This window comes from Arthrobotrys flagrans (genome assembly GCF_004000055.1).
Source record: "Arthrobotrys flagrans strain CBS H-5679 chromosome Unknown unitig_0, whole genome shotgun sequence".
NCBI lineage: Eukaryota > Fungi > Ascomycota > Orbiliomycetes > Orbiliales > Orbiliaceae > Arthrobotrys > Arthrobotrys flagrans.
In genome coordinates this window covers 2250616-2265951 of record NW_027137550.1, presented here as the reverse complement: position 1 = coordinate 2265951, position 15336 = coordinate 2250616, and the positions used below count along the sequence as shown (strand labels likewise).

Genomic DNA, 15336 nt, shown 5'->3' with positions numbered 1-15336 from the left:
GCCGCATGCTAGAGCCTTGATGCGAGCGTGCATTTGGTGGCAAAGAGTTACGCCGGACCAGAAGCGAGGCTCTGGTGGGTGTGGCCTAGCTAGGCCTGGTTCTCGTCATAAAAATTAATTAGCTTTAAGGCTAACATCTCATCATCCTGCGTTATGCATGTTTCCAGCCCCCGTTCCCGCTGTAGCCTCGAAGGCAGTCAAGGCTTCACCGCGGTGACGTGACCGCAACATAGCATGATGCCCTCACATTCTTTCCCTCATCCTGCATCGCGGCTATTTAAAGGACCACCTATTTTCGTGTAGGCTAGCATCCATCCAATTTACTATTCACTTCTCCAATTCTTGATTCCCAATAAAGAAATTCTCTATCCCAATAACTTCAGAAAACAATCACAAAGCCATTAGGTTCCTACAATTTCCTGTCTACATTCTAGCAGTTAAGATCTTAGAAGCAACAGTTTCCGCCCTGCCCGGACAACGGCAAAGCACCGGATTAGTCAAAAGAGGCTTTTCGTATAAAACCGAGACGTGGAACTGGTACACATTCAAAATGTATATCGGCTTGCAGCCTCGTTCTTACCTGCAGGTCTACCAAAGTTTCCCAGATATATGCGAAGGCGGATATTACCAAATGACATCCCTCCCCGCCCTCGCCTCTGCTCCCGAAATTCTTGAAAACATCTTCCAATACCTCACGAAGTCCGACGTCTGGGGATTAGTCTTGATATGCAAGGCCCTCCTTCCTGCTTCTCTTTGCTCTATATGGAAAACCCTAGAGGTATCCCAAGAAAGCCCATTTCGGAGGCTAGGGTGCACGTTCGGGAAAGGCCTAAGGGATGTTGTAAAGACGTACTAGATCAATTCCTCTTGGATTTAATACACAAAATTCATTAAACTCGGTCGCTACCTGAATTCGGATTCACGAGCGTCTCGGGGCTTACTAGAATTGATGGGAAATGGACATGTGCGACTTAATCGTGTTGAACTCACAGTAGATGCTCCAAGTAAGTAAAATGGACTTAGTATCTTAAACTGTATCAAAATTAGACGCTTACCATTTAAAATTAATTAATCCAAAAATTAATCAATACAAAAGATTTGAGAATTTCATTCCTGCGCCTCAAAGAGTATTCTGAGTCTAGATCACCCGCAGATTTTAGTATTTATAAATTCCACCGTTCCGTCGATGAAGTTCGCTGATCTACCTAAAATTACCTAGCTCACGCTTCAGGGCCGTCCGCCCATATCCGAATCTAGCTTTGAACCCACGGTGAAATTTGAATCTAAGTTAAAAGGTGATATCAAAGGTTTTGCAGATATACTAGGCGAGACACCCAATCTTGCTCACTTCAAATGAGAAAACGGCGGAACCATACCGGAATGTAGAAGATACGAACTTTCTGTGAGACTTGATGAATTGGAGAGTCTTTAAGATGCGTTTGGAGAGCGCCGGTACCTTAGAAGTTTGAAATTTTCCAGATACCTTCCCCACCCATCTTTTTTTCTCGTCCCACCACAGAGCGTCCGAGAGCTGGAGATATCTGGCGGCATATCTTCCATCTGGTAGAGAAGCTTCGCTGTCTGCCTATTATTAGGTCTAGAAATTTTACATTTAAGAACCTATGAGGATCGAATAAATATTTTAAAAGGGTTTGTTGATCTTACGTAGGAAATACCCGCCGGAGAGCTTCGATCGAAAGATGTCGCTGTCCGCGGTCTGAAGAAGGCAATTTGCGATGGTTACAATAAATCTCTTGATTTAACACAGTGCTGAGTTCGAAGAAACCAGAATATTGATTCAGGCACAAAGAGGGCTGCACTACGTCATAGAGCGATTGAACTTTCGAGAGAATGCTTGGAACTATCCTTCAAGGAATTGCCATACTTTCTGATACCCCTCCTCACCCTGAGTACACCTCAAAGAAATATTTCAACTATCCCCACAATACCGTCTCGGTTGCACTTAGAAGTGCAGGGGTGTTTGTCGCTCAGAAGCTCATTGACCCTTGGTTTATCACCTGTTGACGCATTATTGCCCCCCGCACTGGATCATACCCGGTGTGGTGGAAATAGGTGGTCGCAGTGTTCTGTTGCATTTTTGTTCTTAACGTATCTTGGCATTCTTGTTCTATAAATTATGTTACCGACGTTCTCTCTAAATAGCTTTCCTTTTGTCCAATGATTTTCCTTTGTTATTCCAAGATTGCATCTTTGTCTTGTCATATATATATTATTATTATTCTCAGTCTCTCAGGTCTTTCTCTGCCTACACGCCCTATTCTCTGCATACTTCCTGCGTATAGCTGATGGGGCAGCTAGATTGCTGCTTGGCTCCCAGAGCCTACATGCTCACTTCCTCACACCGGCAGCCAAACCGAAATTTTATACGTGAAAAGCGTTTCTAGAAAACGCAGAATAGAGTATGTTCCAGTAAATTGTCTGCTAACTCCGATAGGGAAAGGTCCGAGGACCTTGCCCTATTCTTGATTGGAACTGTTGCTCGGACCAGTAAAGACGATGCTATAAAACCAAGAAAACGAAACAACTTGCAGGGCGATGACGTGGTCTACGCAAAATAACTCTGTGTCGCCGATAGTAGGGTACCTTAGCTGTTCGGGGTTAGGCTTCTACAGGGGCGTGGTATATGCTGTAGGTGTGCCTAGTTGCCGCCACGACTCCAAAATTGCATTAGCACAAACAACAGCTTGAAACTCCGCCTCGAGCGCGCTGCCATCGTGAGATTTTGCTTCTATAGCCAAGAGCAGAGAAGTAGCAATGGTTCTGAAGGGTGTTGGGAATTCACCAAACTTTGTTTGAATTGTGGAAAGAATATCCTTAGTCTGCTTTCCTTTGCGTCGTAGGTTTGCCGAGATATCCGCTCTGGCAGCCAGAACCTCCCTCATAGGTTCGCGTATCGTGGTGTTGCTTCCCCGCCTCCCAGTGGGAGAAGTAGAACGAGATCGCGGACCTCTTCGTAGTGTTGGAAAGAAGTCATGATAAATGTCGACCGTAGTTCTAAAGCATTGATTTAGCCCAAGCGCTGTTGCTCTCGAGGGGATATTACTTACACACTGGATATAGTGACTGGATGGAACGAGTCGATGACTCCGGCAACGAATCGCAAAATCTCAGTAGCATGCCCAGCCCAGTCGGCTTCTTCAGATATGCTCAACTGTAACCCTTCCGCGCGAGTTGCTGATTGGATGACAAAGTTTGCTTCATCTAAATGCCTCTGATGGTTGTTTCCATAGTCTGAAAATGTACTCTCCTCCCACCATTCAAACTTTCGGCGCCCACGGATTCTTTCCTAGAATACCATGCTAAGTCAGCCAGAAGTTCCAACGGCAGTACGGAAAAGCTGTACCTACCTCAACACAAGTGCATATACTTCCTCTCAGGGCCATTGACACTCTGAAAGTGTGAACCAGTGTTTCGAATCTAGATGGGATTTTCCATTCATCTTCATCATCTGGGTTCAACCCGCCTTGACCTGAAACGCCAAAGAACTCGAATTTTGGTAAACACTGGTCCAGCAGTTCCTGCCTCTTCTTGCGCGCAACAGTAGTGTTCATACTTTTTGAGGGGCTGAACGATCTCGTGGACTGGGCAACTTCTCTCTGGGATTGTGAAATGCTACCCACTGGCCGTATAGATTCGCCGGTATCAAGATCCAGGACTTCGTACGGCGTCGTCGGTGGGTACCGCACATAGTGGTGATTTCGCTTTGCCGCGAGTCTCCGGTCCTCGTCTGCATCGGACACGATGTCTGCTTCTGACCGTTTCCTTTTTTAGCGTTCGAAATAGTTGGACTATTGTCCAGCCCCTTGAATTGATCGCCAATCGAAGCTGTCGTCGATGGTGTTTTAAGCTGCTGTGCTGCTAAAACAGGGGACGTATCGCGCCGAAAAGGGTCGGTCTTGCCTATATTTTTAACCAGGCGATAATTCGTCCGTAAGAGGAATTGTTTTGTTGGTGAGAGCCATAAATGTCGTACTGCCGTGGGTGATGGAAGGCAGAGAGCAAGCTTGTGAGTGTTTGTTTCTTTTGGGGCATTTATGGTCTTGGCTTGGCATAACTAGGTACATATGCTTGGTCGGAGCAATTAACACTGCTGTTACACAGAAATTCAAAGCATTGCCTGCAAAATTAATACATGCGAGTAGGACCACCGCAGCTAACAAACTTGAGGATACCTCCTCGCCTCCCAGAACAGCATTATCATTAATTACCAAAAAAAAAAAAAAACTTCTATCGCCTTCAAGATAAATATTTATAAAATAAAAAAATTCCGAGCAGAACAATCTTCCTCGACGCATAGAAGCAACGTCTATACCATCAAAGAAAAAAAGTATTGATGAAAACGAAGTCATCTTTACAGTAAAAGCAAAAATAACGCGAGGTGAGTGCCCGAAGACACTCACTCACTGTGAAAGTACCGCGCTGTACAATGCGGACTCACGAATGAAAGGTTACAGCTTCTTGATCCCGCGACCTTCTCACAAGGTAAGTATGATGAGTGAAGAGGGTGTGGGAAAAAGCTGCTTAAATAGGCAGTGCCAAGAATGAGGGAAACTTCTTGACAGTGTGTTAGGCCCTTATTAGGAAGGTTTGTTTGGGCAAACCATCACAGGAGTCTCCACACCCATTTCTAAGGTATGTTTGCTCATGTCCGACGAACTGTTGGCCCTAATACCGATTTGGAAATTATTGAAATAATTTAGCCCTGTGCAAGTACCCTCCGGGGTGATGTCCCAGAGGAGATTCGTCTATAAAACCCCCCTTCCCCCAACAAGACCACTCTTTTCCCCTCCTCCCTCAAAATACTTTTGATTCAGCACAAAGGAACCAACAGAACTGCATCAACTCTACAACGGGGTACTATTTGATTCGAAGCGGGAAAATCATATCGAAACATTACATATCAGTCAACATTGAACGGTACGAGTTATTCAAAGACGACTGCGTCCTTACCTACAGCGGTCCCAACAGCGAATGGATATTCGGCTTCCGCCTTGTCAGCTTATGGTTCTCTAGCCGGAGCCTCAGCCACGGAGACTGCTTCTAGACAGCCGATAAGGTTCGATACTGAGTCCTTCGGGAAAAGCCTTTGTCTTCTGGATCCTTCCACCAAGGAGGTATTTGTCATCTTGGTTACTCTGTGATGGTGCATGTTGAGCTTAATGATTGGTGACGATCCCCTGCCTCGAGCGCCTGGATTCGAGGCTAGATTTTAGGCAGCAGGCGGCGTAGCATGCATCTCGGTGGGAGTGAATCCACCAATAGTATTTGCTATGCTGAAATTCAAAACGTAGCCTGCGGGTCTTTCTATGCATCCATGGCCTGATAACTGGGGGGTGATCCAATAATAATTCTTCTACTCTAGTGGCGAGCACGGTCAGCAGGTCTCTTCAATTTCCTATGCACCCGATCTTCCAACGGTCACCCACCAATCATTTCGCCAGGTCTGAACACGTTCGACTTTTTACGAGCGCAACTATCAGCATGTATCAGCATTTGTCATCATTCGTCATCATTTGTCAGCATTTATCAGCATTTATCGGAGCTTAGTTGTCCCGGTCTTCGGTGTTTCGAGCTGCTGTCTATCCGAGCTGGCTTGGAAAGAGCCGACACAGTATGTTCCATTTTGACGATGATTTCCGTATTCTTTTGGTAGGACCAATTATTTAAACGCATGGCATGGCCGAGTTTCATTCCTTCGGTATAGACTCTCGAGAAGTCAATTCCACGCCACGGCAATATATTTTTGAACAACCGATCGAAGAATGCGAAAATCATCGTCAAAATGGAACATACTGCGTTAGTTTCCTTCCAATTGCCCTCAGTAAACTTTAACAACTGACCTTCTATTAGATCTCATCCAACTCAAATGCTAGCCCAGTTGATCTGGTCTGATGTGGAACGCGATCAAAATTAGTCAATTTCAAAATCGGACCTGTCCGCTATCATCCACCGTTGTTACGTTGAAATTCAAAGTATTCACTGCGACCTACTCGGCCCAATTGACCTAAAATCGCTGGGGTCTATAATTTCGGCGGCCCAACCATCTCAAGATGTCAAGGCTTATGCCGGCCTTCTTGAGCCGACTAACTCGCCCTACGATTACGAGGATCAGGAGCTTGAACACCTTTTCCAGTTCCATTTACCAGACACGTGCAACTCCCCACAACAAGAATTTCCTATTGATGACAATGAACCTCCAACATCCTCAGCCACGGGTCTTCACCCTCGGAGGACCGCGCCTCCGCCCCGCGTTTCGTGTCTCCGGATTCTTCCGCGGGACGAGGATCCCCTATCGATGACAAGGGCAATGAGCTTCCAATTTCACCAGGCCCAGCAATCCCCCACTCGGGCAATCATGTCTCCAGTCCATATCTTTTATCTCCAGTTTCGATTACGCCCGACTCAAGCCAACTTCTACATCTCAGAAATTCGGAGCTGCCTGCTCAACACAGCGGAGGCCCTGCTTGGGAAATTGTGCAGGAACTTAGCGTTCTAATAACTCGTCTCAGTAAAAAAAAGCAATTGAAGAAACAACAAGGGCAGCATACAAAACCGACTAAGCCTAAGGTGGAACGCCCTATGTCTGCGAAAATCCAAAAGAAACGAACGAACAAAGGGCGGGGAAGCGTAGTCCCAGTCTTCCTAATAAGTATATTTGTAAGTGTCACGCACCACTGAGCCAAAACGTCAGCGGTACGTAACTAGGCGTGCATCAAGAATACCGTATATATATGGAGACACAGCTTGGTGAGTCTGTGCTCTTACAATATTCTTTGTTGAACCAGCTACTATTGTCTTGCCTACTCTTCTACCATACGTTATTTGTACCTAGGTATTTACTTTGTGCTTCGCTAGCACTGCCTCCACATTTTTGTAGTCAAAAAATGTCAATTTATGAATCCATATGATACTTTCATTTAGGTCCATTTACGAAGAATAGGCCGGTCCCATAGTATATGATGCTTTGTTAGCAATGTGTGAATCGGAATTGCTAGTCAGTCCTTTTGGGGTATGGCGCCACATATGGATGCACTACGTTGGGGTGACGATTGCGAATTCAGCTATATGTAAATACAACCACCGCCTCCAGACCCAGGACTGAACCCCCCTATAAACCACGCCTTCCGCTGCCACCCATTGATATCACCCATAGTAAAAGCGCAGGCTTTAGGGACAGTCTGCCGGCAAGATCCGGACAAAGGTTACACGTGGAAGCCATGGAATAGTATTTCTAGCTGTAGCTATCGTACAAAACTTGTTAACAATAGCGAACTCTCTCAAGAGACGACTTATTAATATGCATCACCATGCACCGCACATCGCACCGCGAGTGCATCAACGTGTCCAATTACCTTGCGAACGACGTACTGATTAGTCTACGCGCCGCTTACATGTCCGTGCTGTTACGCTTTGGGGGCTCGGTACATATACCCTGAGGTCAAAAGATGTACGGTCCAGAATGATGCCTGATTTATAGTGATGTGCTATACATGTCATATGACCTATGGCGATGGTATCCTGCGTAATTCTAGTGCGGATATATTCCGGCGGTGTGATAAATGCGGCGACCGCACATTAATTACACCCGCTATTGGCCATTGTCGAGCTTATCTGATTTATCTCGTTATTCTGGTCGCCTAACGGTTTGATCCTCTTGACGCCAAATCTCGAATCCCTGTGATAACTTATGAGTTCTAGCGGTTTGTAGCTCTTGCATTTTAATAGTTATATCTGGATCAGCCATATTTCAATTCCTTTGTACTCTCAAAAGTCATGAAGCCCGGTTTTCGAATTTTTTAATCTCAGCCCTTACTCGATTAAGATTCGAAAGGTAATAGAAACCAGTAGCATTATATGCTCGAGCGAACTTATTAAGTTCTTCATGAAACTCGTTTCAAAAAATCGGAGAGTAAAATCCCTAAAGACCTAGAATATAATCCCGATATTCCCTAAATCCAAACCAAGTAATCCCACCACAATTCACTCTTGCTTAAATATACAGGTGGATAAAAGGCGTATCCCGAACGTAGATTACACTTACGATATCTGTGACTAAGTAGAGTCTGAACAATATCCTACGGTTAAGGGAATGTGCATGTTGTGGCAGTAACCGGTCATTCCGAAGGCGTTGATGCAAAAATGCCAAGCAAGGCAGCTCACAAAGTTGTTCACGATTTGTTCGTAGACAAATGGCATTTAGAGGGTTTTCTGAATCATCAGATGTTAAAGTCTGTTCTAGGTAGTATCGTAGCACAATAGGCCTGTAATCCTCGTATTGCATATAATCCGTAGTAATATGACGCCGCAAATTGCCCCAAGGTACCGGAAGAAACTATAATTAGCCTATTATACTCTATTCATCTTTTAAAAAGGTTGTAAATTGAATGGGGAAGTCGATTTCTGGGACCTTGCCTAGTACTACTCTACATCTTGCTCTTTCGTGGGGAAGAAGATGTTCGTACAATGGTATCTCGGAAAACAGTAAGCCTAAGGTAATGTTTGCGGAATAGGGACAAATAACAATCTCCAGTCAGAGTGACAAAATTGTCAGGAGAAAAAAACCCAGCAATTGAATCCGTTCGTGCGAACAATATAGTCGCCATGTTGCTGGGGTTAGCTAGGTAGCTCTTGTATGCTGCAGCGTATCTCATTTTACTACCCTAAGTACTTAAGCAGGCGAATATTGAAGCTAAATATAGAAATACTGCAAGATATATCGACATATCTGCTGCTAATTTTAAAAAATATGTGTTGCAGGAGGTGATCGACACAGATTCTTTAGAATGCAACATACAAACACGTGAACCTGATTACCGTGCCCGGCTACCCTCTGGCTCCGCGGTCTACAATCTATCAACTGTATTTAGACACACATCGATATTTTTTTTTTTAGATCCTTGCCAGTTATTTTTGGATCGTCGCTATATTACTGGGTGATAAACCCCAATCCCAGATATATAACGGTACCGTTAGCTTAAATACCCAAAATATATATGATAATACCCAGTAACCACTCGACGACAATCTGGTCGATAGTCCTATACCGCTCATGAACCGAATTTGAGAGAACTGAAGTGATGGCTGATGATCGAGCAGTACAACCTGAAATCGAGGTCGGATTAAAGACTCAAGGGGATAAGGGGCTCCGAAGGAATACTGACCGAACTCAGCAACGTGCACAGCAAATCGCGGAAGCCCGGAGGATCGATCAATTGAGGCCCCCACCAGACGAAACACATAATCAGTCCGATCAGGGGGGCGCTTCCGAGACGCTGGCATCCGCTGGAGCACGAGCTGCTACTGTGCCTGCAATGCCTACACGGGCGACCGCTGGGCCGGCGGAAATCGTAGCGCCACCTACGGAGGTCGCAAATAGTCGTTCCAACAGGCAACCAGCCGAAGAACAACGTAGGCTGATAGAGGCCGAACAAGGTCGGAGGCTGCAGCTACTGGGAATGGAACGAAGGAGACAGATTCTGGAGTTAAGGGCCGCGGATCAGCGGGCTCAAACGCGAGAACAATAAATACCAGCTACACCATCAGCATCAGCGACCGGCAGGCCGGTTGCCAATCCTGAGCAACCTCAAGCGATGGATCGGAGTCGACGAGCAACCGTCGAAAGCACATTCAATGGGACATTTCCTTCAAATCCTTCGCTACAGCAACTGCTACAGCAACGACCAACAACCCTCCCATTTCTCGAAATCGAGGAGGCCCGGTAGTTCCAACCGTCCGACATGATTTGCAAAACCGTCGTCGCCATCCTCCTATTACTCCTGCCTCAAATATTGGGGGTACCCATACGACCTCGGACGTCTCCACTACCTCACGAGTTTCTCGCTTATCCGGTACATTAAATACTCCAACAGCTACTTTGCAAGCAAACTCGGATGAGATTGCAAGACAACTTAGTAATATTCGAAGTATGATGACAGAGCTCTTCACGCGATCTAATAATGCGCAGCAGACTCCAATTAACGGACAGCGTGGTTGGTTACCTAGATCTCGTTCCACAGCTGAAAGGATTGAACGGAATAGCGAGCAGCGGAGAGGGACATCCAACCCCAACTATACATCCGAGAGAGCTGAACCGAATAACGACAATAGCGGGGGGCAAGAGGGGCATCCGGCTCTAGGTCTACGACTGGGAGGACCGACGGGAACAACGGTGATAACAGGCGGCGAAGGGTAACATTTAGCTCTAACTCTACAGCCGAAAGGATTGTCCGCAATAGCCGGGGGCAGGGAAGGGCATCCAACCCTAATATCGCGCCCGAGACGCCTGGTCAGAATGACAACAGTAACAGGCAGCAGGGAGGGTTATCTACGTCCAATTTCGTGGCTGAGATGGTAGGTCAAAGTAGTAATGACAACAGAGAGCCGCAAGGGATATATAACTTCAGCTCTGCGGCTGAACGAGCTGCTGGAAATAATGACAATAATAGGCAAGAATTCTAAAAAGAAGAACGGCTAATTCTAATTCTTTCGCCGAAAGGATTGATCAGAATAGCAGGCAGCAGGAAGGGACATCTATCTCCAGTTCTGAAGTTGAGAGGACTGTCCAGGATAACGACAATAACGGACATCAAGAAGGGGCCGATGATTCCGGTCCAGCAGTTGAGGTAACCGATTAGAATAACACCGACCAAGTCGCGACAATTCTCAATCGACTTGATAATATGGTGGATGGCGAGTTCACCGCCTATAGGCCTCCTAATGTAGTTCAAGATCTTGTCGAAGCTACCCGTAGGTATACCGCCGAGTAGACTGATTAACTGAACACTAGTCCTGTAACTTAAATAGGTGCTAATAAATGACTGTTTTGATGCCAGCCAGCGGTGACAGCCACCGCGGTTGCAGCCTATGCAACACGTCAAACGGGGTCAGGTGTGTTGAAAGCGTTGTATACTGTTAAACACTTGAACGTTTGCACGCGAAGCCTGGGCTGAACACGAAGTTTAAGAAATTTGTATGTTGTATGCTGTTGTATTCAATGTATGAACTAGCGCAAAACACTAGTGGCTGGGCAGGTGGCCGGGGCAGCCAAGGATGTGTCTAATCAAAATTACTTAATTTGGTATTTACGATTTGCACTAAATTTACAGAGTACATGCCCACCATTAAATAAGACTAAATTCTCATTCGAATATTAAATGCAATTGAATGCTTTGTACAGCTTGTATGAAGGTCTCGATTTTTGAATTCGATCAACGCAGTCGACCCCGTTTGGCGTGAAGATATTCAGCGATGCCCCGTGATGCCAGAGGGATGAAAATATATTCAATTAGCTTGCAAGGCCGCTTAAGTTATGGGGTAGTGTACACCCCCCTTTGTGGCGTCTGGGTACGAGACCATATGCATACATACCCAAGAATAAGCGGTGTTGCTAAATTAAATCCCGGATTTGGTTCAAAAGGCCTCGCCAAGAGCATCGGGTTGTACCTTAGGGATCGGCTCCAGATTAAAGTGAAGCTTAATACTTGGTACGCAAGGCAGGGTTTACTCTCAATAAGTAATCCACTGTCAGTCGCTCAAGACGAAGCAGCTGTGCCCGTAATACCCCGTATCAGAGTGATAACATGCCTCGCGGAACCTGCCTTAGCAGGAGAGAGCTTGTGTTGTCGGGTGTTGGATTCCGAGATATCAAACAGTCCCGTGATCAGTTTTGTATTGTGTTGCGGAAATCACAAAAGTCAAACAGCACAACGCCGAGGCTACAGCACAACGCAGGAAGCTTTTGTACAACGTGGCGATCACGGGATCGTGAAGGTGTTTTTCAGAGCCCAGCATGAAAGGGCTGATCACATGACTACGGGTAGTCGTCTACAGCGCGTGGGATACAACAGGCTCAACACAAAAGAAGCTCACGAACGGCTGTCATGATCTCTATGAGCGCACAATGGTTCACCGCTCAACTCCGCATCCGCGCGCATAAATCAAGGCTTTTACGAAACGTTAACCACATTCTAGTCCTGTTGAGATGCTCTGGGAATGGGTTTGCTCAGAATCTTTTACATTTGGATAATGGGGACGGACGTTTGGTTTAGCTTAGCTTGAGGCGGACAGCCGCCGGAGATGTACATCTCATATAGTACTAGCTGGGTTACAAAGAACCTTACAATATTGATTCCAGTGGAATAGTTCGGCGCCAGGCCATTAATTAAATCTACAGAAGAGCCAGGTATCACAAACTATTCCAGTAGGTTAGAGATATTGAATCATCTAGGTCAGAGAATTTCAATCGCCGCCAGTTATACTAATACTAAGCTTGTCCACATAACTATCCCAGATCTAGCTCAAGATCTTCCACTCTTGAGATCCTCCCACAGAAGTATGCAGCCCATTTCACGGGATGGCGACAAAACGACCAGCTGTTATACTGCGTACTTATGAATTTGTGATAGCCGTTACCAGTCCGAATGTTCCCTAAAGCAGCGGTGGAAATAAACACATTTGAATGACTCCAATCTTTCTTGATACTATCCGCGTCAATGCACTACTTTCCATACCTACATACTATATAGCCTCGGCGAGGTCGCGAGCGAATGCGTAACGCAGCTCGTGAACAAACGAAGGCCTTCATCCTATGGGGTTGCCTGCCTGCAGTAGTTCGGCAATTAGTATCCTCTCAACGAATTGCACTCGCGCAAAACCTGGTTGTCGGGATATATTGTCCCGCGTGCACGTGCTATAGGTTACAGTGCAAAATCAGGGAAATTCAGTTCCTGAAAGAAAGCCAGAGCTTGCACACAGAACACTACCCGCAAACCGTTACGACAGCGCCTCTGGAGCCCCGTTATACCTCACACGTACGAGATTATCCTCACACGTATATGGAGTGTTGCAGAGTAAGCGTATTGCTCCTTCCAGCCTTTAACTGAACAATTGGACATATGTGCATCAAATTTATCGATTATTATCCCTGGTAGATTCCGATTAAGTACACCTTAAGACTTATGTGTTCTTTGATACATCAATACCCCAAACAAAGTCCCTAGACGGAATGATAAATCGACGCTATCTGATCCCAGTGTCATCGATAGGAGATGCCATAGTACCATTCGAACTTCGCTAGCACTCGCGGTTTTAACAAAGTTTAGCTCCCCAATGAAGCGTCCGAGCGTGCTGGAAGAAGATGTTCCACCCCTATCTATGGATTCCTGTTCATCAACGCTAGGAGACGCATCTGCGGCGCTGCTTTCTGTGGTACTGCAAATATTAGCGTCAGGGAGTTATCAATATGCGACTTTAGGCTCACATTAATTAGTAACATCGGAGATATCTGAAAGGCTATTTTTGAGTCCACGTCGTCGAGTCCTTATGTCGTTCTAAGGACTTCGAGCAGGCCGTATGATCGCCATCGAACCCTCATGACAAAAATCAGATATCATGCAAGGAGGGGAACTCTATCAAAGCGAAAGATTGAGATATCGGCCAAAGTGACTGTCGTGGTGATCATGAATAGTAAGTGTATGCAAATTCGCCCAAGTGATCCCATTTATAATTGTATCTCCAGCTGTATACTGCTGTGTCACTCTTTTCCTCCGATATGAGGGGGTGTTGCATTGAATTAAAAAAGACCAGGCTGCCAAGTTGGCCGGAGTATCTAAGGGAAATCTCTAGAGACAACATTAGAACATAAACTGTAACCTGTAACCAAGGAATCAGCGTTGAAACTGCGCTTGCACGAGATAAGTTTGAATATCGTGTAGATTAATCCCACGCACTTCGGTTGTTATGCAATATGGCCTGTCCTCAAACACTACATGGCCTTGTTGAAGGACGGCGTGCCATAGCGATTGTGGGATTGTCTCGGCGCCTGGGAGCGACATACCGATAGTTGGTCTCGTTCGGATAATTCGTGAATTCGAGGGACGACTAAAAGCGATGCAGCTCGAAGAAATGTGGTAACCGGGTCCTTAACTAATGGCGGGCTTAAGCTATTTTATGAGCATTTTTCCGGTGTCCCCACGGCGAAAAATTACTAGGCAATGCGGAAATATGATTACTAGCACCTTGAGGAAAAGGATGTCGGCGACATCCAGTTCGAAGTCACTGGGCTACTAGGGTGCTGCTACAGGAAATGAAATGCATCAGATAAACATCGCATCTACACAAAAGAAGCAACGAAAAACGTAATATAACCTAAGGGCTTAAACCGCCCCTGAGCTGAGCCGGCCAATGCATATATGCATATCCATGGATAATTCGATTGCGCCAATACTTCTGTTAAGTATTCCGCGGAGGTCGCCCTGCCTCGGGATATCATTGCGCGAGGCGGTAATAAGACAGTTCCTAACGTTAAGGAAACCAGATAGGCGTTAGGACGGTCAATCCTCGATGCACATGTGGACTGATACTAGAAGTAGCTATAGCACTGATTCAAAATGAGAGAAGAAAGCTGTAGCATATCTCCTAAAGCACTATATTTAAAAAAAAACTTAGCTGCCAGTAAATGATACAATATCAGGGTTAGTTTACGAGACCAAGATAACAAAGATATAACAACAGCGAATGACGGATTTATGCTGGAGGTTTGCGTTGGGTTTGGCAACTAACACGGCTCTACCTCATTTCTAAATATAGACAGTAGTAAAAACCCCATCAAAGAGGCTTGGAACTAATTACAGGACTAGGTACTCCATAGTTAGACGTTTATTTCGGTCATAGCACAGCCGCAAATCCAGGGGCAATGATAGCCCATGTTGTTGCGTTAACATTCTCAGGTGTGCTTTCTTCAGCCGCCGAAGCAGTAGAGCCGAGGGTGTCCTGGGGCTGTATCCATTCGGTCTTTATGTCTGAGACAACGTACAGGTCTAGCAGTTGTGGTTCTTTAACCAATGACTTCTTAGCTCGATGTGTAGGGGTAATCTTTGGCAGTTGGCCTTCTGGGATAGTAACGAATTCGGGTCTGCTAGGTTCAATTCTTTTTGGCAGCTATTTAGTTTGATCAGCATTTGCTAGGCAATGTGGCGTAAGTTCTTCAGGCGAGGCGAGTTGGGCTGCACCTACAGTCTTGATCCTGTAATTCGAATTCCCTAATATCTTGAGTCCGATGCCTTCCCTCATACACGCCCCCGGTTTTATTGATTTTGCGGGGGATAGCCGACTGTTGTACAGTATGAGGTAGTGAGCCGTCCTGAAGACTAGACAGGCACGAGTGCGCAAGAAAGGAAGAATCCTTGCGTTGGTCGTGGGTTTGATCGGCTGGAGTGTGCGGGTTCAACCCTTGTTTATATACAGCCTTTTGGGGGACGCACGGGTATTGTAGAAGAGTTTAGTAGCCTTTGTTATTGATTGGCGCACTTGCTGGTG

General features: G+C 45.8%; 4 protein-coding genes across 5 annotated transcripts; 2 read left to right on the top strand and 2 right to left on the bottom strand.

Moving 5' to 3' along the window:
- Window positions 1-2619: 2619 nt before the first annotated feature.
- Window positions 2620-3572, bottom strand: DFL_003723 (uncharacterized protein; the record flags this gene model as incomplete). Of its 2 annotated transcripts, none has more annotated exons than XM_067632700.1 (4): window positions 2620-2659; window positions 2809-3015; window positions 3069-3307; window positions 3369-3572. In XM_067632700.1, the coding sequence occupies 4 exons, from the start codon at window positions 3570-3572 to the stop codon at window positions 2620-2622; spliced, it is 690 nt and encodes a 229-aa protein (XP_067490943.1). The 2 variants fall into 2 exon arrangements, with proteins under 2 accessions (XP_067490943.1, XP_067490944.1); XM_067632701.1 differs by having other exon boundaries at window positions 2628-2659; window positions 2804-3015.
- An 889-nt stretch (window positions 3573-4461) lies between these two features.
- On the top strand, window positions 4462-5935 carry DFL_003722 (uncharacterized protein; the record flags this gene model as incomplete). Its single annotated transcript, XM_067632699.1, has 5 exons — window positions 4462-4503; window positions 4926-5135; window positions 5384-5632; window positions 5726-5817; window positions 5872-5935. The coding sequence occupies 5 exons, from the start codon at window positions 4462-4464 to the stop codon at window positions 5933-5935; spliced, it is 657 nt and encodes a 218-aa protein (XP_067490942.1).
- Window positions 5936-9098: 3163 nt separating this feature from the next.
- Window positions 9099-10655, top strand: DFL_003721 (uncharacterized protein; the record flags this gene model as incomplete). The annotated part of the gene is made up of 3 exons (XM_067632698.1): window positions 9099-9429; window positions 9684-10209; window positions 10517-10655. The coding sequence occupies 3 exons, from the start codon at window positions 9099-9101 to the stop codon at window positions 10653-10655; spliced, it is 996 nt and encodes a 331-aa protein (XP_067490941.1).
- A 4030-nt stretch (window positions 10656-14685) lies between these two features.
- Window positions 14686-15090, bottom strand: DFL_003720 (uncharacterized protein; the record flags this gene model as incomplete). Its single annotated transcript, XM_067632697.1, has 2 exons — window positions 14686-14958; window positions 15034-15090. The coding sequence occupies 2 exons, from the start codon at window positions 15088-15090 to the stop codon at window positions 14686-14688; spliced, it is 330 nt and encodes a 109-aa protein (XP_067490940.1).
- Between the last annotated feature and the right edge of the window lie 246 nt (window positions 15091-15336).